The sequence below is a fragment of the Macadamia integrifolia genome, chromosome 14 (genome assembly GCF_013358625.1).
Source record: "Macadamia integrifolia cultivar HAES 741 chromosome 14, SCU_Mint_v3, whole genome shotgun sequence".
Lineage (NCBI taxonomy): Eukaryota > Viridiplantae > Streptophyta > Magnoliopsida > Proteales > Proteaceae > Macadamia > Macadamia integrifolia.
Window position 1 is genome coordinate 25,135,472 of NC_056570.1, and position 27,392 is coordinate 25,162,863.

The 27,392-nt window shown below is 41.6% G+C and overlaps 1 protein-coding gene across 1 annotated transcript in view; it reads right to left on the bottom strand.

The window, feature by feature from the left end:
• The window catches only part of LOC122061098 (ubiquitin C-terminal hydrolase 13-like), a 120,071-nt gene that overhangs the window by 48,078 nt on the left and 44,601 nt on the right, over positions 1-27,392 (bottom strand). The window contains exons 10-13 of the mRNA XM_042624284.1: positions 27,204-27,298; positions 26,993-27,101; positions 26,769-26,837; positions 26,568-26,675 (exon numbers count right to left, since the gene is read on the bottom strand). Coding sequence (XP_042480218.1) covers positions 26,568-26,675; positions 26,769-26,837; positions 26,993-27,101; positions 27,204-27,298 — 381 coding nt within the window. The remainder of the gene's footprint in view (positions 1-26,567; positions 26,676-26,768; positions 26,838-26,992; positions 27,102-27,203; positions 27,299-27,392) is intronic.

Genomic DNA, 27,392 nt, shown 5'->3' on the forward strand with positions numbered 1-27,392 from the left:
TTCGAACCTCATTGACATATTCATCCCTACCTATCTCCTCCCCTCCCTCAAATCCATCCCTTCGGATGAGGAGATTCTCTTTTCTGTCCTCTCCTATAAATCCAACAAGGCCCCTGGCCTTGATGGTTTTAATATGGAATTTTTTGCTTCTTGTTGGCATATCATCAAAGTTGATTTTATTCATGCCATTAGAAGTTTCTTCCTTTCCCCCAACCAAATCAAAGGTTTTAGACCTTTCTATGCCTTATCCTAAAAAAAGATGGGGCTGCCACCTTGACCGAATTCAAGCCCATCAGATTTAATTGGTCATAGACTCTCCGATCAGTGTTAATCGATCTGCCTTCATTCCAGGTAGGAGCATTGCTGAAAACATTATGCTTTGCCATAAGATTGCTAGAGGATTTGACCACACGTCCCACTCCTCGACTGCTCTCCTCAAAATTGATATTCTTAAGGCATTTAACTCCATCCGCTGGGATTTTATCATTGAAATCCTCCAGATATCCTTTCCTCCCTCCTTTGTCCACTGGATTCACTCCTGCATTTCCTCTCGTTGCTTTAGGAAGCTCAGAAATGTGAATCAGCCTCAAAAGCTGGAATTCCACTACCTTTGGGAACATTTCCTCTAATGTCTGCTCTTCTAAAGACAGCTTTAGTCCGTTCAGTCTAGGCTTCAAACTGATCCCCTCAACCTTTCCCTTGTTGAGGAAGAGAAGAGAAAGTTTTTTTTAGCTCTCTTCTCTTCTCTCCCAAAAGGAAAGCTTCCCCCGGCAGAAATCTAGGATCAAATAGCTGGAGCTCGGAGACTCCAACTCATGTTTCTTCCACCGCTGTCTTAAAGCTCGGACCAACGCCAACTCCATTCCTAAGCTCATCTCTAGTGATGGCTCCACCCTCTACAGTCCTGAGGATATCAAATCCGAGGCTGCCTCGTTCTTCTCTAACCTTCTTTGTCCCTTTCTCCCCCCTCTTCCTCCCCCCCTTTCGAACCTCATCAACAAATTCATCCCTGCCCATCTCCTCCCCTCCCTCAAATCCATCCCCTCGGATTAGGAGATTCTTTTTGTTGTCCTCTCCAATAAATCCTACAAGGCCCCTGAACATAATGGTTTCACTATGGGCTTTTTTGCTTCTTGTTAGCATATCATCAAAGCTGATCTTATTCATGCCACCAGAAGTTTCTTCCTTTCCCCCAACCAAATCAAAGGTGATACACCTTTCTGTTCCTTTTTCCCAAGAAGATGGGGTTGTCAAAGGTGATACACCTTTCTATTCCTTTTTCCCAAGAAAGATTGGGTTGCCTCCTTGACCAACTTCAGGCCCATCGGATTCAGTTGGTCATAGACTACCCCGGTCAGTGCTAATCAATCTGCTTTTATTGCAGGTAGGAGCATTGTGGACATCATTATGCTCTCTCATGAGATTGTCAGAGGATTTAAGCGCAAGTCCCACTCCTCGACGCTCTCCTCAAAATTGATATTCACAAGGCATTTGACTCCATCCGCTGGAATTTTATCACTAAAGTCCTCTAGATGTCCTTTCCTCCCTCCTTTATCCACTAGATTGACTCCTGCATTTCCTCTCCTTCCTTCTCTATCTTGATCAATGTTAGCCCTACAGGATACTTCTCTTCTTCTGTGGGTATTAGGCAAGGTTGTCAAGGTTGTCCCCTCTCCCCTTTTTTCTTCTATCTTGCACTTAGGTTCTCTCCCGCTCCATTCAGTCGTCCACGGACGAACACCTTATCTCACGATTCCCAAATGTAAAGCCCTTATGCTCACCCATCTCGCTTTTGCCGATGATCTCATGATCTTTTCCAACGTTAACCTTACCTTCATCCCCTCCACCATGTCTTCCCTCCATCTCTTTTAAACCTTATCTGGGCTTCGAATCAATCTTCTCAAGTCTAACCTCTCTCTTTATGGTGTTTCTGTCCCCTGTCAATCTAGACTCCTTGATCTCACTGGGTTTTCCTTTGGGTCCCTCCCTGTCAAATATTTTGGCCTTCCTCTCATTCCCGCCAGGCTGTCTGCCCATCACTGTTCTCCAATTCTCGATCCCCTAAGGAAAAGGCTCCACCTTTAGAAAGGTAAGCTTTTATCTTACGTTGGCCGCCTGGTCCTTATCAGATTAGTGTTGCAATTCATATACTTCTACTAGTCGGGTGTCTTTCTTCACCCCGCCACCACTTGTAACTCCATTGACACCCTTTTGTGTTCCTTTGGAAAGGAATTGATTCCTCTAAATTCCTCTAGCCAATGAGTTGGGCCAAAGTTTGTCTTCCCAAATCGGAAGGCAGCCTAGGCCTGAGAAAGATCAAAGATGTCAACGCTGCTAGCATTCTCAAGCTAATTTGGAAGATTATCTCCAAGTAGAATAGCATCTGGGTCCCCTGGGTCTACTCCTCTCCCCTAAGAAATGATTCCATTTCGACGGTCTCTTCCTTCTCCTGATGCCTTTTGGATTTGACGTAATATTCTTAGCAAAAGATCATTGGCCCTCGATCCTATCTCTTACTCCATCTGCAATGGCTCCTCTACTTCGCTTTGGCTAGATCCCTGGCATCCTTCTTTCCCTTATCACCCCCTGTATCCTATGCTCCTCGGGCCTTCCCAGTTGCGCTTTGGTGGCCTCCGTCATCTCTTTTGGCGAGTGGTCCCCTCATTCCTCTCCTCCCCCTAGTTGATCCGTGGTCCTCCCTCCACCCCCCTATTCCCCCTGGTCACCGGGGAAGAGACGATAAGATCATTAGGCTTCCCTCCTCTATTGGCTAGTTCACATCAGCCTCAGCTTGGAATCACATTCGCTCCCCTGGTCCCATTGTTCCTTGGCACAAAATCTTCTGGTTCAAAGGCCACATCCCCCACCAGAGCTTTGTCTGGCGTGCTCTCTCCAATTGCCTTCCCATGTAGTCATTCTTCATCTATCGGCACATTCCAATCTCTCCCTCCTGCGGTCTTTGCTATAATGGTGTTGAAGACCCACCCTAATCACCTTTTTTTCTCCTGCCCCTTCTCCACCTCAGTCTGGAAAAGAGTCCTCAGTAACTACTGGCATTCCCGTAGAAGAGTCCTCCCCTTGAGTAGAGAATGGATTTGGGTAGATATGACATATGGCGGACCCTCCATTTGCAGTACTATTGGGAAACTAGATTTTTGTGCTACTATCAACCATCTTCGGCTGGAGCGAAATCTCCGAAGATGGACTTCCAACTCTCTATCTTTTGATAAGATTTGGAATGCCATATACTTTGATTTGAGCTCCAAGTTTGCCTGTCTCTGACAGCGTTTGATTCGTTACACCTCAAGGAACAAGCTTATTGTTGTCTCCTGCGATCTCCCTCCCACTATTATCTCCACCCCTTATGTTGTCCCCCCCTGATTTTTTCCTTGTTGGTTTTCTTTGTTGCTAGGGTTCTCTCTAAGTTTTTTGTCGTGCCTTCCCTCCCTTTGAGGATTTAGGCTTGGTCCCCTCCCCCCACCCCCCATGTATATTTTCTTTCTTCCATTTTGTAATGAACTCATTTATTCATAAAAAAATAAAAAGTTACATATAACAAAGAAAACCCATGGGATCAAAGGTTTTACACGTACATAACCCAACCCAAAGCTTATTTTCAAGAAAGTAGTTTAGGTGACTAATCTGCATCACCCATTACAAAGAAAACCCATAAAACTAAAGGTCCAACACACATATAACTCATCCCAAAGCTTATTTCTAATAAAAATAATCCCAATTTGGAGATCAATCTGCATCACAGAAACTTATTAGCACAAGAAGTAATTGATGGGAATCCTATTGAAGTCCTCCAAGAGACACAATCTGGCTGTTTTCATGACCATGGTTCGAAATCTCGCTATTTTTTTTTTTCCGAAATGAAATAATGCATGAAATGAATAATGTACCAAATTTCGGTATCTTGCCGAAACGATACAGCCCAAGGCTTATAAATACATAATTTCGACTCTGTCTCGCCTGTCTCAGTGGTTTCGGCTCCATTTGCATATTTTGAAGGAAAAACACCCCAACAAGCCTCTAATTAACCACATCATCACACATTTTGACTTTCATTGGACTCCTACAAGAAGATCTATTCCATTTGCATATTTTGAAGGAAAAACACCCCAACAAGCCTCTAATTAGCCACATCTTCACACATTTTGGCTTTCATTGGACTCCTACAAGAAGATCTACACATTCAAAGTTTAGGAAAGGTAAAGTTCTTTCTCCAAAACCAATTTTTTTTTTCAAAGAGTACATAAATACATGTTGAATGCTTGTAGATTTCTTATATATTAACATTAGAGGCTAATCTATGACCTCACGGAGTCGAAATTCTTTTTTGGTACATAAATATATATTTTTTTTTCTAGTTTAAAAATTCATTTTCCATTAACATAAATTGTTACTTTTTATGATAAATATTGCTTTGATGGATGTCAACTATATATATGTTAGTCACCAATGGTTGTTCTACGACTCCATTGGAGTGAAATTTTTTTCCAGCCAGTAATTATATTTTTTTATTTTTGAAAAATATAAAAAATAGATTAATAATTGAAAAATAATTTTAAAAATAGGGAAAAATATTCTATTTTGATTTTAAAAATAAAAGAAAATAGGATATTAATATTAAAGTGCTTTGGAGCGTACTATATGCTTGTTATGTTATACCATATTTGATTTTGTTGTATTATGTCATTAAAATATATTTTTAAATTGATTAAAAAATAATTTTATGTAAAAATAAAATATAAACAGCTACCATATACTTGTAAGTTAATAATGAGTCTTTTTTCTATGCACCAGCATCAGGGTGATATAAAATGGCTAGAGGAGGCGATGAGAAAGGCGGGAGAAGAGGTAGAGGTGGTGGAAGACGTGATAGTAGTCGTGATAGTGGAGAGATTGCATAGAAACACAGAGAGCCAATTGATGGCGATAAGAGGCATACAAAATGCAACTACTGTCATAATAGGTTTATGGGTGGTGGGGCCACAAGACTTAAGCAACATCTGGTTGAAAATTTCAAAGATGTGGCTAGATGCAGTGAAGTGCCTGATCATATTGCCAAGGCCACAGCTGAAGACATAAAGGGAGGGAATAAGGAAAAGCGACGAAGGAGAAGTCGAGGATAGAGTTTGAGGAGGCACTACATGCACCCATGCATTGATGTGCCTGATGATAGTGATGACCCGATATATGTGTATGATGACATACAAACTGCAAGAGGCTAGAGATTGGAGGCAGGGCAAGCATTGAGCTGACAAAGTCTTCAGGAGGTAGTGGATCTTCACAAATCCCTTTGCCCCTTGGGAGATCACAGAGCACAAGAGCAGCCCCACCTCCACCTCCACCTCCAGTGGTTCCACCACATGTGAACCCCGTTCTACAGCAGGATGCCCGTGCGTACAGGAAGAAGGGTAGTAAGCAGTGTAAGATAAAGGGGATGTGGGGTAACATGAATGTTTATGTTGGGGAAGTTGGGGTCTAAGTGGATGTTATTTCATAGCATCCCAGCAAACGCCACTACAGGTCCCTATTACCAGCCGATGCTTGATGTTGTGGCTGAGGCCGGTTCAGGGATAAAGGGGCCGACTGCATATGAGGTGATGAATGTATATTTGCCTAAGGAGAAGTGAGTAGAAAGTATATATTGATGAGTTAAAAGTTTTGTGAGATAGCTATGGGGTAACCATAATGTGTGATGGTTGGACAGGAAGTCCATCAATTTTATGGTTTATTGTGATGGCAGAACTATTTTCCTAAAGTCTGTTGATGCATCCAAGGAAAGAAAGGATGCAAAATATATTTACAAGCTTTTGAAGGAGGTTGTGGAAAAAGTTGGTATAAAGAATGTTGTTCAGATTGTGACTGACAATGGAAGTAACTACAAGAAGGCCGAACTGAAATGATGAACAACCTCAGATTCCAACTCTTTTGGACTCCTTGTGCAGCACACTGCATTGACCGAATGTTGAAGGACATGGAGAAACTGAAAATTGTGAAGACTGTGGTTGAAAGGGCTAGGCAAGTGAGCACATTTGTCTATAATCATGGGTTTTCATTGAACCTATTGAGGGAGAAGTGCAGGGGTGACTTGGTCAGGCCCGGTCTCACAAGATTTGCTACCAACTATATTGCACTCCAGAGTTTTGAATGCAAGAAAGTTGGTCTTCAATCCATATTCGCATATGAGGAGTGGTTTGGTTGGAGGGAAGCTGATGCATTTGGGCGATGGAAGGGGTCTCTTTGATTTGAGAATTTTCCTATTTACTTTCCTTTTTTGGTTTAGAAATTAGTTTGATAGTATTTTAATTTAGATTTGATTTTTATTTTAATTGCTATGTAAGTTAGTTTCCATTTTTAAGTAGTTTCCATTAATTGTTTGATTTTTCCTTTATATTAGTCATGTAATAGAGAAGAACTCAGTTTTGAGATTTGAAGTTTTAGTTTTTGAAGAATTAATCTTGGTTGAGAAATTTGGGTGAGAACCATGACTGTCGTGGATGCCATTCCCCTTCTTGTCTATCTCTGAAATCTTCTCTTCTTTTCTTCTCTGATATTTTCCTACCCTCTTTTCTTCCCTACTTCTTGTTGCTGCCGATGTGTTATACTATTTCTAGCGACTCCTGCAACTTACAGATCTGAACCGAGTGATACCTGCAACCGAATCTGAACTGATCTCTGCGGCCCTTACCAGTTCTTCGTGAAATCTGGAGCGAAGGTTCTATGCTTAAGGTCGATTTCTCCCTCTGATTCTCAGCTCGAAATACACACTGGATTGTACGATCAAACTCAGGAATTGTTTAGGATCAGGTATTGGTAACTTCCTTTGATGGTTTGAGGGCTGTTTCACTGGATTTTCACCGGAGTTTCACAGGGTGATGAGCCGTAATTTCAAGGCCCTACTCCTCCGTTTGATCCAGTCTCCTATTTGGGGATTTTCGTGGTCGGAGCTGTAATCCCTTACCTTCGCTGGTTCTGTTAGATACTTAGATCACAAGGAAGGAGATGACGTTTCTTTTTATGGCTTAAGTAACTTAATCACTGATATTTACGACTAAGCCCTTCTTATTTAAATTGTGTTATTATTCTCCTTTCCCTTTGGTAAATTCCAGAATACCTCCCTCTTTTATTTTTCTATTCCAGTTTGACCCCAGTATCTGTTTTCTTCACTTTCAAGTGCTTGAATTGTCACTGAAATTACAAGAATGCCCTCAACCTTTAAATTGAGATATTTTATCATTCTTGTGGGCCCTAAGCGATCCGATTCCGACTTTAGGAACCCGGATCCGCATCAGAAGCAGTATCAACCAGTAGTAGGGAGGCACAGGCAACCATTTCATTAGAGGAGTTTTGGACACAGTTGGGTAAAGTGGTTAAAATCTTGGCACCAATTGTTGGCATGTTGAAGATGGTGGATTCTGCTTTCAAACCCACCTTGCCAAGCTTGTGGGCTGCTATTGCAATGATAAAAGAAAATGTCTATGCTACCAAACTACGTGGAAGTAGAAAGTTTGTGGAAATATTAGAAGACCGTTGGGAGAGCCAGCTTTCGCATCCATTGCATAAGGTTGGTAAGTAAAGCTGAAGATATTCTTTTATGTGATATAAAAATGCATTAATGTTAACATTGACAATAATATATTTTGTCACATTTCAGCATACTATTTAAACCCTAGGTATCAGTACACCAAGAGACTTGGATTGGATCCGGATCTTCTGGAAGCAGTGAAGCAGGTGGTTGCCAAGTTGCAATCAAAAACCAATCTACAAGCCAAAGCCAATACTGAGGTTAGTTTTGTATTACTATTACTATGGAATCTAAATTACAATACAATGGTTGTTAACTAGTGTCCTATTTGTAAATTTGTTATAGACGAAAGAATTCAAGGATGCGTTAGGCAGCTTCGGAGCTCCCGCCGCATACTCGAGTTTTACGACTACTGATCTTGGTACGAAATCCAAGTTTTAGTATGTTAGTTATACAAGTGTTAAGTGTTTTGGAACATAAATAATCTCTTACACTTGCTGTAACTTGTAATGCAGCTGAATGGTGAGTGTTGTATGGTGGTTCAGTGCCGGAATTGAGGAAGAATGCCATCAAAGTACTCTCCCAGACATGTTCTACATATGGTTGTGAGAGAAATTAGAGCACATTTTCACTCATCCATTCGAAAAGGCGGAATCGATTGGGTTCTCAACGTCTGAAAGACTTGGTGTATGTGAATTATAATATGAGACTAAGGATGCATCACATATGCATGGATATGGAGAATCATAGGGGCCAGATCGAGCTGGCTGATGTTTTCTAGATTGACTCAGATGAGGAGGATCCTCTAGTGTACTGGGCGAGGGATAGAGGCGAGCCATTGATGGATCAGCCAGGAGGTAGGTCGGACCCATATCTAGTGCAAGAGATGGCGATCGATGTTGATGATTATATGGCCACAGAGGGAAGGATACATTCATAGACCCCTCAACCATTCGAGTCTGCACTTGGTAGGGATGATTCAGATGAAGATGATGATTGGTCCATTTCATCGGGTGGTCGTACCCACACCCAGACTCAGATAGCCACAGACACATGGTGGTGGTGGTGGTGGCGACGGTGGTGGTGGTGGTGGTGGCGACGGTGGTGGTGGTGATGGTGATAGTGATGACGATGATGAGGGTGATGGTGATGGTGATGACGATGATGGCGATGGGGGAGGGGGTGGTGATAGATTTGAAGGAGTTCGAGAGCAGTATGAGCAGGCCAAGCCAGAGCTAGAGCCAGTGCAATCCACTAGGGAGAGTCAATTTCAGTATGCCACACAAGATACTGATCACGGTGGACGCCCATCAAGTGGAGGGAGGAGTTCAGGTGACACTAGAGGGCCTCATCGCCGATTCGGTGGAGATGGGTTGCGGATTGTATGGATGTTGATAGTCTATCTACTTCTATTGGCGGAATGAGTTTGAGTGGAGGGGAAAGTCATCCTCATAGTGAGAGTAGAGGGAGTGGGCAATGGCAAGCCCCATCATTTGTTGGAGAGAGCACCTGGTCGGAGTATCATGGACCTTATGGTCAATTCATTGGGATGGGACATACATCTGGTTCATCCATTCCTAGAATCCTAGTAATAGTACTGACCATGGCTCCCAGACCCAGTCACATGGTACTGGTAGTGGCTTTGTGGACAGTTTATTCTCATACCCAGCCAATCCGTACGTGTTGCCAAAACCATCAGTTCACAGTAGCTCAATGGCGGGTTCTTCTTCTTCATACTATGGTGGTGATACGTACCCTCGGATAGGTTACCTTCAATATGTAGATGACTCCGTCTTTTTGGTAGTTGTGGAGGACTACGTTCGATTCTTCTCTGACTATGGTGTGTCATTCATTTGTGATGCAATTAGAGGAAAATGCACATCCACTCCATCGTACTGGGCGTGGAATCCAACCAGGCCGTCATAGTTCTTTCCAGTAGATAGTAGATACTAAATAGTCACTATGATTACTGTTGTACTGTTGTGTAACTAATATGCTTAGTGTTTGACTTTATTTGGGACTTATGAATTAGGGAGTCGTATAGTATATTACTCTAATACTCTAAATATTAGTTAATTAATGTTGATATATGTTTGATCATGGCTTAGATCCATCATTTATCTATTTTACTATCATATTATATCTTGTACTAGCAATGAAGCAGGTAAAATTTCTAGAACAGTTTGACGGTTGCTGCCAAACAAAGGTGCAACTCTAAAATAATGTCATGTTCTAATATTTTTGCATTTTTACGTTCTAAGCATGTTTATTAACCTTAAAATAAGCTACCCACTAAGTTTTAGATCAAAATATGGCTGTTTAACCGCCGAAACAGTCAACCGAAACAAAAAAAAAAACACCCCATCTCGGCAAAATTTCAGTATTTCAGTGTTTCTGAATCCATTGAAACAAAATGAAATTTCGAACCTTGCTCATGACCGTAATAAGTTACATCCCAACATGATCTGTTTCATCCTCTAAATATCCTTTTGTTCCATCTTTCTAAATATTCCAAATGCCAACTAGAGACAAAGGGCTAAAGCAGCCTTCCTCTCATCCTAGAGGGAACTAATAGCCAAAAAATCCCACATTTAACCGCAAAGAATACTGTCATACCCTAGATTCTCCAGTTGATCCCATACTCATACAAACATAACAAAAGCGTAAGAGGTGCTGCAGAAATATCAGAAACTCAAATCCCACTAGTTATTTTTCAACACAATAAAGCAATCTTGGCTACCTTTCTATGCTTTCGAAGAACCACCCAGGAATTCAAATCTGGCAACTACAAGACATAGTACAGGAAGTCATAATCATATAAAACCTGCTTTCGTATAACACTGAAGAACTTTTACTGTTTAACCTCATGAACTATAGAATGTTTGACTATATAATATAATATACCATTGAATTAGCTATTACTGTTTAACCTGACCTCACTGTAAAATGCCACTTATGATATAATTCACAATAAGAGTTATCCAATGCCGTCTTCATCTTGCAACGGAAACTGCCAATGCTACTATTAACACAACTAATATTACTATTAGTAACCTTCGATCGTTTTGCACGGGCAGAACCCATTGACTCAAGCTCATTCTCTTTTATGGGTTTTTAATATTTTGGTCACCGAGTTGAATGGAAAGACGTTGCCCCTTGAATCTCATTGTCCCTCCTACCCTTGTGGTGGTGTGAGGTGGCTTGGAATACGATGCATATGCAACCATGCTATCATAAGTCCATTTGCTTTGTGTTAGTGGTCATGTACAGTGGGTGCCCTCTAGGAGTTGTGTATTGATTACATAATTTCAATGCAGAGAGTTGTGTGTTCGGGTTGTTACTTTCGTGCTTAGTGGGGGCCGTCAAAAATTCGTTCGCTCGTTCCTCCTTTCATTAAAGTAGGTTGGGTGATGGATTGTCTTGGTGGTGTACGTAATGCATGTAGGACTCTTTGGCTTTGCCGATATACATTGGTACGTCAAGTAGACAACCAGTACCTTATTAGTCTATCGTAATAAGCTTGTGGCAGATCTATAGTGGTGCGTCAAGTAGACAACCTGCACTTTATTATAATCAGCCATAACCAATCAAACTTTTTGCATGGATCCTTGCGTTCATCCTTGCTTCGAACCTCCATGTAGCCAACCCCATTAAGTTAGGATAATGCTTTGGTGGTGGTTGTTGCTGATGTAATATTTTGGTCACAACACCATCTTGAGAGCAAACAGTAGGCTTCCCTCCCCTGACCTTCCTATGTCCCTCTTCCTCCCCTACCCTCTACTGCCCCATCTCCATGATCCTATACACTCCCCTTTCTCTTCATCCACCTCTTCCTCCCCCAACCCCTTCCCCCCCAAAAAAAAAATATAGAATGTTCACTCCTCATTCCCACCCTTCTCGTGATGGCTTCCCCCTGCCCTTCATCCCTCCTCCTCTCATCAATGAGTAGGTGGGTTTCTGCCTTGTGGGTTTGCTAGATCAAGAGATAGCTAAATGGAAAAATTGCTTTATAGGGCACTTTCTAGAGAGCAGACCTCCCTTCCCTATTGTGAAATCCTCTCTCTCGGGAACGGAGAACCTCAGGCACACTTTCAATTTTCCTCCTTGACAATGGTCTCTTTATTTTCAACTTCTCAATGGAAGAAGACAAGAACACAGCCTTAGAAGGTGGCCCTTGGCTTGTTGGCAAGAAACCAATATTTCTCAGACAATGGGATCACCACTTATCCCTCAGCCAAATTGATATCAAAACCATTCCAGTTTGGGTCTCTCCTAATCTTCCCCTTTATTGTTGATGCTCTCAAGGGCTAAGCATTATTGGCTCTACCATTTGCAAGCCACTGTACTCCGATCATAAAATTCGCATAAAGGACCACTTGGCCTTCACAAGGGTTTCTGTAGAGCATTCTGCTAAGTGCTAATGCCTCTCCGCGCTCCTTAGTTGCCATATATTATGATGATGGTTTCTCCTTCTCTCAAATGGTTTATTATGAATGGCTCCCTTTGATCTGCAAAACGTTTGGTCACAAGACCTCCCTATGCACCCCAAAGATTGATAAAAAAAAGAAGCTCGGTCCTCTCCTTCTCCAAGACCATGTCTCAAGATCCACCTAAAGGGAGGAAAAATCATCCGAATAAGGGTCTTCAGAATCGTAGTCTGATGGCTGTCCCCTATCCAAACGAAGATCTGTCTTCCCCAGTAGCTAGGCCATCCTTTATTGGTCCACTGGATTTACCTCTTCAGTCCGTTGGACAAAACCGCTTTGCCCACCTGTCTCAACCTTCCTCTAACTCTGAAGAGAGATCAATGCCACCTCGATCCCACGCCTCTATCGCTACAGATGAGACCTTTTCTGTTTAAATTGATGAAGACCCGCTTCCTCAATCTCCTGCGCCTGCCACCGCTGCTGAATCCCTACCGAAAGTCGTTGATGGAAACCTTATGCAGTCGTGTGCTCCTTGCCTTTAGCCAACATTATTGTCTTTTCTCTTTCTAGCACTTCCCTACAGACTCTATTGACCTTACTAACCCCACCGCCTCTCTTCCTCCTCTCCTTCCCCTTCCTTCCCCTCTTTTCTAATCTTGGTTCTTCTTCAACCCAAACCACTCCTACCCGGCCCCAACACTTGAAACATATTTACTTCCCCTCCTTAGGACCTTAGCCACAAACCCAAATCTTCACCAGAAATCCTTTGACCCAAACCACGACCTTCCTAATCCGTACCACTTAACCCACCCCAACCACTACCTTAACCCAAATCACTTATACTCTGCCCTTACCCAACATCTTCCCTTGTCAAGTACCCAGTATCCATCGAGAGATCCTCTCTCTCGCCCGTCTCAGCCTCTCCCTGGCCTCCCGCCAAGCTTGTCCGCTACTTCCTCACCTTTCACCTTGGAATGTGCCATCTCCACTTTGCAAGTTCAAGCCTACATAGTTCTACCTTCTTCCTCAACTATCACCGCCTTGGAAGTCACCACCTCCACTTCACCAGTGCAAGCCTTCTCACCGCCCTCTCTCATGCCTGCAGCAGGAGTCTCTACTACTGTTTCGCTCCCTCAGAAGGCACCATCTCCACTTCTCCTGTTCAAACCTCCTCAATGCCCTCTCTCCTGCCTTCAATTAGAATCCCCCTGGTTGCGTTGCATCTAGCCTGTCAGTCGCCTCTTTGTCTATGTCATCTTGCTTGGCAAAAGATGATGATCCCTGTACTCTGCCGGTCTTCTTGCCGAATGCAGCCTCCTCTTCTAACCTTGATAGCCAGCCCTTATTCAGTCACGATGACACCTCCCCTCCCTAGTTCGCCCTCTCACCGGATCACCGTGGGAGCTGCTTTTTCAACTCTCTGGCCTGCCCAAGCCTCTCTTGGGCATCATCTGGTTGCTCGTGCTACCTTACCTGGTCCCAGCAACTTGGCAGGTTCTTCGGCCCCTCGCCATATGGAAATTGCTCCCATTAGCTCTTCTGCATCAGCTACGCCATTGTTGCCCCCAAAAAGATCATGTCTTCCAGATCTAGCTCCCTCCCCAAAAGGGACTGACAAGTCTAAGCTCCACAAAGCCCCCCAGCCCTCCCCCTTAAGGAATACCACCGCAGGTTGAAGCCGAAGCCATTCCCTAGCCCTTCCAAGTCCTCTCCCAGCTTTGCGGAGCTCTTGTAGCCCGCCCCCTCCTATGCTAGATGATCCCCTGGACCATCTAGAATGTTAGAGACCTCAATTCCTCTGCCAAGCATGCTGTAATCCGTTCCCGTATCAAGTCTTCTAAAGTTGTCATATGCTACCTCTTTGAAACTAGAGAACTCGAGCCCAATGCCTCCCGCATTGTCGCTTCCATTGCCCCGTTTTGGTCTTTCCTATCCAATTATAGCCACTACCCAAATGGTCGTGTCTAGATTCTTTAGAACACCCTCCTCTAGGTCTCCTCCATTGCCTCCTCCTCCCAGTCCATCTATTGTTGGGGAATATGCCCACACTCCTTAATGTGTTTTGGTGTTAACAAACAAACATGCGTCTTTAACTCGATTTGATAAAGGGTGATTAGCTTGAAGAAAGTAAAATTAGTTTGAAGACACAATTACAAGAATCGAATCAAGACATCAATGAAGAACTCATGAAGACATGACCTTGAAGCCCAAAGACATTTAAGACTGAGGATGAAGATCTCAAGACCCAAGATGAAGACAATAGGATAGATAGTATAATTTGTAATTTGTACCCACATTGCATACGATCGCACCTCATGCATCATAATAGAATGACCTTAGGTGGTAGAGTGCAAAATGTTCTAGTAAAATTCTGTGAAAACAGAGTGACTTGACTCAAGGGCATTTTGGGCAACCTTAGAGTTGCTATCAGGAAATGGACTCTCCGTAAAAGTTGTGGGAAATCGAGTCACGATTACAACACAACTGGTTTCGGGTTAATCCGAGGTCGGAACGAACAGATATGGTCAAAACACTGAGGACTGGTCAGTATGGTAGAGTTCTGTCAAAACAGGGCCTGTCAAGCTGGCGGTCGACCGGCTCGATGTAGAGGTCGACCGGAACTGTCTGAAACCATAGCTGGTCGACCAGCAAAAAGTCTCAGCCGACCGGTGCCTCTTTGGAATAACTCCAACGGCTAGTTTTTGTCCCTAACGGCTCTTTTCGATCGATTGGCTAACAATGGCGGTTGACCGATGGTCCCAGAATACGACAGTTAGAGCCTGATTTCTTGCCAAAAATGCTTCACTAAGTTCACCTATAAATACCCTAGTTGCTCTTAATTAAATATCAATTAAGCAAGAGCATTAAGAGCACTATTGTGAGCATTCAAGAGTCATTAAGATTATTATATCCTACTTGAGCTGTTCAAGTCATTGAATTCCTGTAAGAGCTCAAGTCCCAATCAAGTCCTCCACTCTCTCTCCTGTGCAAGTCAAAGCCATAGAGAGGACTTTACATAAGGTGTATTATTCATCTCTCATTCTCATCATTTGCACTACACTTGAGGTATTCCTCTTATTCCACTACTTAATTTTACTGTTTTTACAATTCTAGACTATACTTAGGGTTGTAAGGATTCTCTTATCCTAAAAAGAGGAAGGTGTCTCTCTCTCCCTACAAAAGAGATTGTAAAGGCGTCTCTCTGCCTGTAAAGGGGATTTGAAGGATACTGTTATCCGTGAAAAAGATTGTAAAGGTTTTTTTCCCTACCTACCGTACTGAAAAGGAGAACTAGTGGAATACCTTACAAGAGGATTCTTGTAGGGAGTGGACTAGACTCGGACTGAGTCAAACCACTATAAATCTTGTGTTATGTGATTGTAATTATTTCTTTTATTCCGCTTTAGTTTTAATTCGCAATCACACTCGGAGATACGATCTCAAAAAGTTTTAATTTCCACTAGTATAACCTATTCACCCCCTCTAGGTTATTTCAATTGGTATCAGAGCGGGAGCTCAATTTATTTAAGACTATATTCTCTTAAAAGTGAGTAAAAGACCATGGCCACATTCCAAGGACCACCAGAAGGCATGAACGCCTTGAGACCCCCTTACTTTAATGGAGAGAACTTTTCCTTCTAGAAGTGCAGATTCAAAAACTTTGTGTGTGATCACAACATCCTCGTATGGAGAGCCATAGAGAATGGACCATTCACCATCACCAACATAGTTGATGGAAAAACAGTACCAAAAGATGAAGGAGAATGGATAGCTGAAGACATTACTCCCATCCAGTACAACTTCCGTGCAATCACGTTCCTCCAGTGTGCCCTCAATGAACAAGAGTTCAACTGAGTCATAGCATGTGACATAGCAAAAGAGATTTGGGATAAGCTTCTTGTCACACATGAAGGTACAGAAGAGGTAAAGGAAAGAAAGGTAGACCAACTTGTTTCAGATTACGAATCCTTCTTTATGAAAGAAAATGAGTCAATAACTTCTATGTTTACAAGATTTACTGACATTGTGAACAGTCTCAAAAGTTTAAGTAAAACTTACACTAACGCTGAAAAAGTCAGAAAAATATTAAGAGCCTTGCCTACAGCTTGGAGACGTAAGAAAACAGCAATAGAAGAAGCCAAAGACTTGACGAAAATTTCTTTGGACTACTTGCTTGGATCTCTACAAACTTATGAAGTAGAGTTGACTGCCGACAAACCAAATCCTAAAAACAAAAAGAGAACCATAGCTCTAAAGTCATCTCAGACTACTGAAGAAGTAAGCGATGATGATGAAGATGAAGAATTCGATATGGAAAAAGAAATTTCACTCATCACGAGGAAGTTCAACAAGTTTCTAAAAAAGAAAGGAAGGTTTCAACACAAGAACAAATCCTACGGAGACAAATACTATGGGGAAAAAGGTAAATCTAAAATTAAACCCAAGGAAATCTCTTCTAAAGATATAGTGTCTTGAGTACAGAAAGCTTGTACACTTCAGAACCGAATGCCCACATAAATCAAAGAAGAAGGCTTACGCAGCCACATGGGACTCAAGTGATGAAGAAGGAAAAAGCGAATCTGAAGAAGAAGTCACCAACCTCGCCTTGATGGCTATTGGAGATGAAGAACAAGAGGTATGTCAAACCCAACTTGAATCCTTAATGAATGGCTCTAATGAGGAGCTTCAAGAAGCCTTCGAGGCCCTATATAAAGAAAGTCTCAAATTAGAGTCTGATAAGAATGAACTTGAAAAAGAGGTTGACGCACTCAATAAAAGAGTGGATGCACTAACCCCAAAGGTGAGTGAACTGGAGAAAGAACTCCAAGTTGAACTCCACCCTTTGCACTTTCACCCAAGGGCAAAGGAACCTTGACAATCTTCTTGGATCTCAAAGGAAAGGTCCAAATGAAAGAGAAGGGCTGGGTTACAATGGACAAAATCCATCTAGGAGGAAAGAAAAACAAAGTGAGAATCCAATAAGGGGTGACCAAAGAAACCAACCATCCACCTCTCACATCAAATGTGGTTTTTGCAAAAAGACAGAACATTCCATAAACCAGTGTCACGCTAGGAAAAGAAAGACCCCCAACTCTCAAACTGAGAGACCGAGAGTTAGCCATGCCTACTACTACAAGCCCCTAAGAATGCAATATAGGTCTCAAAAAGACTCTAGACCTATGTCCAGGTATAGAAAATCCCAACCTCAAAGAGAATACTCTATTGAGAGGCCCCAAAGACAATACCAAGGGTATGGGAACTACCCTCGGAAGACTTATAGACCACAAGGGAAATACCAAAACCAAGGATCCTATAGACCTCAAAGATACTATACTCCTCAAAGATCAAAGGGATCTTATGAACCTCAAAAGGACCCAAAGAAACCCAAAGTCATCCCAAAGGCAGAACCAAAGACCTAAGAAGTACAAAACCACTTGGGTTCCAGTAGGAACTTTTGACACTAACAATGATGGACCCATGAGATTATGGGGACCAATGTACGATTAAATTTCTGTTATAGGTTTGCTTGAAGAATAAGGTGGAAGCCGAATGGGTAATCGACAGTGGATGCTCCAAACACATGACATCCAACAAGAACCTATTCCCAAGCTTACGGGACTACAATGAAGGATGGATCTCCTTTGGAGATGACAGCAAAAGAAAAATTGCTGGTATTAGAAAAATAAGGCTTGTAGGTATTTCAATCTCAAATGTTTACTTTTTGTAAAATCTGAATTATAATCTTCTGAGTGTGAGTCAGTTATGTGGTATTGGATACAAAGTAGAATTTAATGTTTCTCATTGTTGCATCAAATATGCAAATAATAATCTAATTCTAAAAGGGTCTAGGAAAAACATTGATGTTTGTATGCTTGAAGAATCAAGTTCCTTGAATGCATGTTTGGTTTCTAACCATAGTGAATCATCATTATGGCATAGAAGACTTGGACATGTGAATGTCAAGTTGATTCAAACCATTGCATCCAAGGATTTTGTGAGGAACCTCCCTAAGATCAAGTATGAGAAAGACAATTTCTCTGATGCTTGTCAAAAAGGCAAACAAACCAAAGTCTCCCGCAAGTCGAAGAATATTGTCTCTTCCTCTAGACCATTGGAACTTCTTCATTGGACCTATCAATGTATCTAGTATGAGTGGTAAAAGTTATACCTTCGTAATCGTAGATGACTACTCTAGATACACTAGGACTGTTTTTCTGAAAAACAAAAATGATGCCTTCAATGAATTTGCAACTCTATGTAATAGACTGCAAAATCAGAAAAGGTATACAGTAACCTCTGTGAGGAGTGACCATGGAGGAGAATTTGACAATATGTCATTTTGACTTATATTGCAACAAGTATGGAATTGACCATAATTTCTCCACTCCTATTACACCTCAATCTAATGGGGTTGTTGAAAGAAAAAACAGGTCACTAAAAGAGACGGCTAGGACTATGCTCAATGAGTATTCCTTACCTAAGTACTTTTGGGCTGAAGCTATAAATACAGCTTGTTATGTGCTAAATAGGATAATTCTTAGACCTTTATTTTCCAAGACCCATATGAACTGTACTTTGGTAAAATGACAAAAGTAGACTACTTTAGAGTTTTTTGGTGTAAATGTTTCATCCTAAACACTAAAAACCATCTTGAAAAATTTGATGCGAAATCTGATTAATAAAAAGTCATTAATGGTTGAAGAATCTATAAATATACGATTTGATGAATCATTGCCTAATGACTTGAATAAATCTCTTGTTGATGATGATGATACCATGTTTGATGAGCTTAAGAACAAAGTTAATGATATTTCTCTTGATGATTCTAATGATGTTACCATCGAAAAAGTAGAAACACTACCTAAGGAAGTCATCCCTCATAGGAATCATCCCTTAGAAAACATTATAGGGGATCTAGATGGAGAAATCCAAACTAGATCTAAAACCCGAGAGGTATGCAATCACACTACATTTATCTCAAAGATTGAACCCAAGAACATTGAAGAAGCACTAAAAGATAGTGATTGGATTGTTGCTATGCAAGAGGAGCTTCACCAGTTTGAAAGAAGCAAGGGATGGGAACTTGTCCCAAAACCTGACCACCACACCATCATTGGTGCTAAGTGGGTCTTTCGCAATAAACTGGATGAAGATGAGAACATATTAAGAAACAAAGCGAGACTAGTAGCCAAAGTGTATAATCAGCAAGAGGGAATAGACTATGATGAAACCTATGCACCAGTAGCAAGGTTAGAGTCCATTAGAATGTTACTAGCTTTTTGCATGCCATAAGGACTTCAAACGGTATCAAATGGATGTCAAAAGTGCCTTCTTATCCATTCAAGAAGAGGTCTATGTAGTGACCCCTGTTTTGAAGACCCTAAGTTTCCAAACCATGTCTATAGACTTGAGAAAGCCCTATATGGCCTCAAACAAGCTCCTAGAGCTTGGTATGAGAGATTGAGTACTTTCTTGATAGAAAGTGGCTTCTCAAGGGGGAGGATTGACACAACCCTGTTCATGAAGAACTTGAAGAATGACATACTCATTATTCAAATTTATGTAGATGATATCATCTTTGGCTCAACCAACGAGAAAATGTGTATTGATTTCAGTAGCAAGATGAGCAATGAATTTGAAATGAGTATGATGGGAGAGTTAAATTTCTTCCTTGGTCTTCAAATAAAACAAACTGATTATGGGATTTTCATAAACCAAAGCAAGTACACTAAGGAGCTGCTAAAGAAATTTGACATTAACAGTCAAAAATCTTCAGACACTCCGATGAACTCATCCTTGAAACTAACCAAGGATGAAGATGGCATTTCTGAGGATGTAACTAGATATAGAGGCATGATTGGGAGCCTTCTATATCTAACAGCAAGTAGACCTGACATCATGAACAGTGTATGTGCATGTGCTCGGTTTCAAGCCGATCCTAAGAAATCACACCTCACAGCTGTGAAAAGAATTTTTAAATATTTGAAAAGCACTTGTGATGTTGGGTTATGGTACCCCAAAAACCAACCCCTTGACTGAGTCAGCTTTTCAGATGTTGACTTCGCAGGCTGCCATATAGACAGAAAAAATACCAGTGGTACCTGTCACTTTCTCGGCTCTTGCCTTGTCTCTTGGTTTAGCAAGAAACAAAACTCCATTGCTCTATCTACCATCGAAGCCGAATATGTTACAGCTAGTAGATGTTGTGCCCAAATCCTTTGGATGAAGCAAACTCTCCAAGACCTTGGAGTGAGTTTCGAATCTTGCCCAATCATGTGCGATAACACCAGTGCCATAAACTTGAGTAAAAATCCCATTTTATATTTAAGGGCAAAGCACATAGACATTCGACACCACTTTCTGCGAGACACCATTCAAAATGGTGAGTGTCTCTAGAATACATTGAAACCGAGAAACAATTCGCAGATATATTCACTAAACCACTAGGTGAAGAGCGTTTCAGTTTCCTAAGGAAGGAACTGGGAATTTGCAACCCATTTGGTTGAAAGATTAAACATTTTTCATGCATATTTAAATTCCAAAAGCCTGGACTTGAAAAACCCCTTCAAAATTCAAAGTTTTCTGGGTTTCCAGGCAATTCTGGAATCTATAGGTCCACCGCCCCTGATCCACCGGTCGACTGCCCCTGGGAGAATAGTTTGTCGGTCGACCTCCTCAATTCTTCCAGTTGACCGCCACCATCTACCGGTCGACCAACGCTGCCAAAAACTTGATTCTGAACCCTTTTAAAATCGATTTTTTGAGCCTTTTTGCCTTATTTTAAAAACCCCTTTTGGCCTAAAACCCTATTTCAACTATCCCTCGCCCAAAACCCTAGCTTAGAACCCATTTCTAACCCAGATCTCTCAAGATCCTTCCTTTCCCTCTCAAACTCTTGCCTTTCTTCTCTTCTTTCGCCTTTCATCATCATGGACTCTCACCGCCCACACAAAGCCAAGAAGACCGTCGCTCAAAAGGGAAAACATAAGGCCTCTGACAAAGATATCTGGCTCTCCTCCTCCATTGCTCAAGAATCATGGGATTTATACATTTCTCGACAAATAGAGCAAGGAAGAACCATCAATTCCGACTCTTTGTCCAGGTATGACATCAAAGACCTCTTTGATTCTTTGGGATGGGGCAACTTTCTCAAACTAGAGTTCAACTGTTAGCCCCACCTAGTCAAAATGTTCTTCTGCAACCTTACCTTCTCTGGTGAAGGTGATAATCTTCTAGTTCATTCCTATGTTAAGGGAGTTCCCATAGATATAGACATCCTGATGTTAGGATAAATCCTAGACATCTCTATGGCAGGGGAACTCAAATACTACAACCCTGAGACCTATATAGAAAAATTCATGGACATTGACTGTGTACACTAGCATCATGAAGGAGTATGCTAATACGCACAAGATTAAGGCTAAGGAACTCACCGATCTGGGGAGGATTGCCAACCTCATCATCTCCTACAACATCCTACGAAAGAGTGGTCATAGAGATGAGGTCTCACCATTCCATGCCTATCTTACGTACTGTGTTTGCAAGACAGTGAGCATCAACCTTCCTTACATTCTGCTCAAAACCATGATCATCCATGGTGACAAACTTCTAAAGGGAAATCTTCCCTATGGAAGGATGATTTGTCAAATCTTAGACCATTTTCATGTGGATTTCATTGGTGAATGCTTTGAGCCTCTTTCTCAAGAAATCGACATCTCCACTGTTCGAAAGATGCACATCCTTCCCAAGAAGACCACTGCCTCCAAAAAGACTGATGTTGGACCCAGCCAACCACAGCAACAAGGAAGTGATGATGGGTCAGCCTTTGCAACCGTCGCCGATCTGGAGAAGTTTGGAAACATCCTCCTTGCCCAATTGGGGAAGATGGAGAGAAAGCATAATGAGATTCTCCAACTCCTATGAAGAGATGAGGTAGATGAAGATGATGAAGACAGACAAAGAAGAGGACGTTGACGATGAGGATGAGGATGAGGATGAGGAGGAATAGGAGCTCTTACTCCTTTTATAGATTTCTTTTGTGACCGTTAAACTCATGTTCTGTTGTTCTTTATTTTATTTTATCTTGTGGAACTCAGCTTTTACTTTAAGTCTTTATCTTTACTTGTTGAAGTACTCTGAGATACAATGCTCAACTTACGGTTAAACTTATGGTTATTTTATTTAAACAATGCTGCACTTGTGTGTCATAATTAGTTTAAACCTTTTTTTTTCCTAGCACATACTCAGGGGGAGTGTTTTATTCTCTTATGCTGCACATGCATTTTTTGTTTTGGTGCCTTTTTGTTGTTGACAAAAAGGGGAGAAGTATCTCTATATTCAGTCTCTATATTCAGGATTACTTTAATCTGACTGTCTTTGGAAATGACTTTGAAATTCTGTTTACTGTGTTACTGTCATTTCTTACTGTATTTTAATCTGATTGTCTTTGGAAATGACTTTGGAATTCTGTTTACTGTGTTACTGTCATTTCGTGTATTTGGTTATATTGCTTGTGTTTGTTTGTCATCACCAAAAAGGGGGAGATTGTTGGGGAATATTCCCACACTCCTTAATATGTTTTGGTGTTAACAAACAAACATGCGTCTTTAACTCGATTTGATAAAGTGTGATGAGCTTGAAGAAAGTAAAATTAGTTTGAAGACACACTTAGAAGAGTCGAATTAAGACATCAAGGAAGAACTCATCAAGACATGACCTTGAAGCCCAAAGACATTCAAGACTGAGGATGAAGATCTCAAGACCAAGAATGAAGACCTCAAGACCAAGGATGAAGATCTCAAGACCCAAGATGAAGAGAATAGGATAGAAAGTATAATTTGTAATTTCTACCCACATTGCATATGCAAGCACCTCATGCATCATAATAGAATGACCTTAGGTGGTAGAGTGCAAAATGTTCAACTAAAATTCTGTGAAAATAGAGTGACCTGACTCAAGGGCATGTTGGGCAACCTTAGAGTTGGTATCAAGAAATGGACAATCCGTAAAAGTTGTGGGAAATCAAGTCACGATCCCAACACAACTGGTTTGGGGATAATCCGAGGTCGGACCAAACAGTTATGGTCAAAACACTGAGGACTGGTCAGTATGGTAGAGTTCTGTCAAAACAGGGCCTGTCAAGCTGGCGGTCGATCGGCTAGATGTAGCGGTCGACCAGAACTATCCGAGACCATAGCTGGTCGACCGACAGAAAGTCCCGATCGACTGGTGCCTCTCTGGAAGAACTCCAATGGCTAGTTTTTGTCCCTAACGGCTCTTTCCTGTCGACCGGCTACCAATGGCGGTCGACCGGTGGTCCCAGAATAAGACCATTAGAGCCTGATTTCCTGCCGAAAATGCTTCACTAAGTTCATCTATAAACACCCAAGTTGTTCTTAATTAAATATCACTTAAGCAAGAGTATTAAGAGCACTATTGTGAGCATTCAAGAGTCATTAAGATTATTATATCCTACTTGAGCTGTTCAAGTCATTGAATTCCTGTAAGAGCTCAAGTCCCAATCAAGTCCTCCACTCTCTCTCCTGTGCAAGTCAAAGCCATAGAGAGGACTTTACATAAGGTGTATTATTCATCTCTCATTCTCATCAGTTGTACCACACTTAAGGTATTCCTCTTATTCCACTACTTAATTTTACTGTTTTTACAATTCTAGACTGTACTTAGGGTTGTAAGGATTCTCTTATCCTAAAAAGAGGAAGATGTCTCTCTCCCTACAAAAGAGATTGTAAAGGCGCCTCTCTGCCTGTAAAGGGGATTTGTAGGATACTTTTATCCATGAAAAGGATTGTAAAGGTTTTCTTCCCTACCTACCGTATTGAAAAGGAGAACTAGTGGAATACCTTACAAGAGGATTCTTGTAGGGAATGGACTAGACTCGGATTGAGTCGAACCACTATAAATCTTGTGTTATGTGATTGTAATTATTTCTTTTATTCCGCTTTAGTTTCAATTCGCAATCACACTCGGAGATACGATCTCGAAAAGTTTTAATTTCCACTAGTATAACTTATTCATCCCCCTTTAGGTTATTTCATCTATCCCTTCTTATCTGTCCCTTCTGGTTACCCCTCTTATTTATTCTCTGTCGTCAACGCACTTAGTCGTGCCCCTAATAGGTTCTCTCTCTCTCTCTCTCTCTCTCTCTCTCTCTCTCTCTCTCTCTCTCCTAATTCAGCCTATTTTCACAGATCGCTCAAGGCTAGAATCAATGCCAACTCTATACCCAAGCTCTTCTCCAACTTTGGCATTGAGCTTATTTCACCTGTGCATGTCTTTTCCCCCCTCCTTTGTCCATTGCATTCATTCTTGCATCTCCTATCCCCGCTTTTCAATTCTGATCAATGGTAGTCATGTGGGCTACTTCTCGTCCTCAGTGGGCACCTGACAAGGATATCATCTATCCCCTTTTCTCTTCTCTCTTGCCCTTGAGGTTCTTTCCTGTTTCTCTTCTATCTTGCCTTGAGGTTCTCTCCCATTCCATCCAATCCTCTGCTGACCAACACCTCATCTCGCCCATCCCCAATTGTAAAGCCCTTATGCTCACCCATCTCTTCCTTTTGCAGGTGACCTTATGATTTTCTCTAAGGCTGACCCCACCTCTATATCCAATATTATGTTTTCCCTTTGTCTTTTCGAGTCTCTCTCTAGCCTCCGTATCAATCTCCCCAAATGTAGTCTCTTTCTAACACATTTCTCTGATGTTTGCCAAGACCATCTCCTTGCCCACTCTAGCTTCTCTCTCAGCTCCCCCCCAGCTCCCTCCCAGTTAAATACTAGTGGTTGCCCCTCATCTCTTCCAGACTCTCCTCCCACCGCTGCTCCCCCTTCTTTGACCTTATGAGGAAAAGGTTGCAGATTTGCAAAGGCAAGCTTCTCTCCTATGTTCGTTGTCTGGTTCTCAACAGATCAGTTCTCCAATCTATGTACCTCTATTGGTCCAGAATTTTTGTTCTCCCTATTGCCACCTCCAAGGTTATCAACCCCCTCCTCTGTTCCTTCCTCCGGAAAGGAGCAGACTCCTCAAAATTCCTCCACCTTTAAGTTGGTCAAAGGTCTGCAATCCCAAATCTGAAGGAAGTTTAGGCTTGAGGCAAATCAAGGATGTCAACTCTGTGGGCACCCTAAAGCTCATTTAGAAAATTGCTTCTAAGCATAGTAGTATTTAGGTCTCTTGGGTTTACTCCCCCCTAAAAAAATGACTCCCTCTGGACTTCTTCTGCCTCCTCTAATGCTTTTGGATCTGGCGTAAAATCCTTAGCTCCAGACCTACTACCCTTGGTGTGATTGCCTATGTCATTGGCAATGGCTCCACCACCTCCCTTTAGATGGATCCTTGGCACCCGTCTAGTATCCTCCTCTCCCTGGTCTCCCCTAGATCAATTTACTCCTCTGGCTTGAGTAGATTTGCACAGTCGCCTCCATCCTTTCTCTTGGTGGATGATCTCCTCCCAGCTCCGCCCTCCCCTCACCTATCTTTGGTCCTCCCTTCCCCCTATACCTCCGGGAAACCGAGGATGAGAGGAAAAGTCCTCTAGCTCCCCTCTTCCCAGGGTTTGTTCACCTCTGCCTATGCTTGGGATTTAATCCATTCAAAAGGTCCCCTTATGCCTTGGCAATATTATATAGTTTAAAAGTCATATCCCTCGCCACAGCTTCACAAGATGGCGAGCCATTACCAACTGCCTCCCTATGCAGTCTTTTCTCATTTACCGACACATTGAGGTCCCCCTCTCGCTGTTTCTACTAAAATGAAACCGAAGCTGCCAACCATCTTTTTTTTCCTACCCCATCGCTTCCTCTATCTGGAAGAGGGTCCCTAGCTCCTACTGGCCGTCTGGCAGGAGAATCCTTCCCTTGTCTAGAGAATGGATCTAGGTTGACATAAATTTCAGTGGATCTAACATTTGTGATACTATTGGGAAGCTTGCCTTTAATGATGCAATCAATCATATATGAATGCAACGCAATCTTCGTAGATGGACTTCTAATTCTCATTCTTTTGATAAGATTTGGAAAGCCATCTACTTCGATGATAGCTCCAAACTTGGCTGCTATGCCATCATCCAATTTGTGATAACTCAAGGAACAGGCTCACTGTTGTCTCCTGGGGGTAAGGGTGTCAATAGGGATGGGTATGTACTGGTACCGGACCAAAGGTGCCAGTGCCAGTGCCAGTGCCAGTGCCAGTCCAGTACCATCCCGTTTAGTTAACGGAACCAAACCTAGATCGCAGTCCCGTTTACTAACAGGACGGGAGGATATCAATTCCTAAACGATTCCAAGCACTGTGGAAATGGGAGAAGAACTTCAATGATTCCTAATGAGATGACTCCATTATTAGTTTTGTGGATTTTTATTATCATGAGAACTAAGGTACCTTCAGAAAGCAGATTAAAATACAAAACCATAATCAATTTCATGGTTTTACTTCTTCAAGCTATCTAAGATCACATGTAAGCTTCTCAAAAATAACAAATAAAACTTAATGAGAACCAAATAAACAAGCCCCGATGTAGTTTTAGTGCTATCACCAAACAATTTTATAATAATTGAACAAAAGGTCCATCAACTAAAAGGCATACCAGGAGATCATGTACATATTCCAAAAATGACGGAACATCAAGATATTTGCGATTTCTAGTACCACCAGATTTAGACTTCTGAAAACAAATAATGCCCCCATCTTCCATCTATAAACATAGGGAAGCATATTATATTAATCAGAACAGGAAATGCAAGCAGCAAAAAGACAATACAATCACCCCTACATGGTAAATAAATACCTGTCTAGATCGAAAGGTGAGTTTCTTGTCAATGTGTTCACACTTGACACTAGGCTGGAACTCAATTTCCTGGTCAGCACAAAAGCATGGGAATGAACCTTATATAAATAAAAAATTCCTGACGTATGGTACAAAGAAAGTGGGAAATAAGAGACGGTCACAATTCCATGACGGACATTGGGTAGAATTAGAAAGAAAATTGCACAAAAGGACAAGAGATGAACCTCATAAAGTTCAATTTCTTCACTAGGGTCAAATCCAGCCATTTCATTTAATTTTGGTAGGATATCTACAGGCTTATCAATACCCTTAACAAAAAGCCTTCCAACATACCTGACAAATAAATAAATAAATAAAATTAAAATCAACCATGTTATTTGATCTACCCGAAAAAATGCCACAAGAAATAGTAGGAGGGCAAGAAAAACTAAGCACCGGAGCTTTCCTATCTCAAAGTCATACAACTTGAAGAAAAGCAAAATATTGTCTTTTGTCTTGTCCGGTGGAGGAAGAGGAAGAGGAAGCATATCCTATATGACAATAGAGAAAAGCATTGAGAGTGCAAAACCACACTATTCAAGCAAGCTTGACAATGTATTAAGTTAAATTCTATTAAAAAAAAAA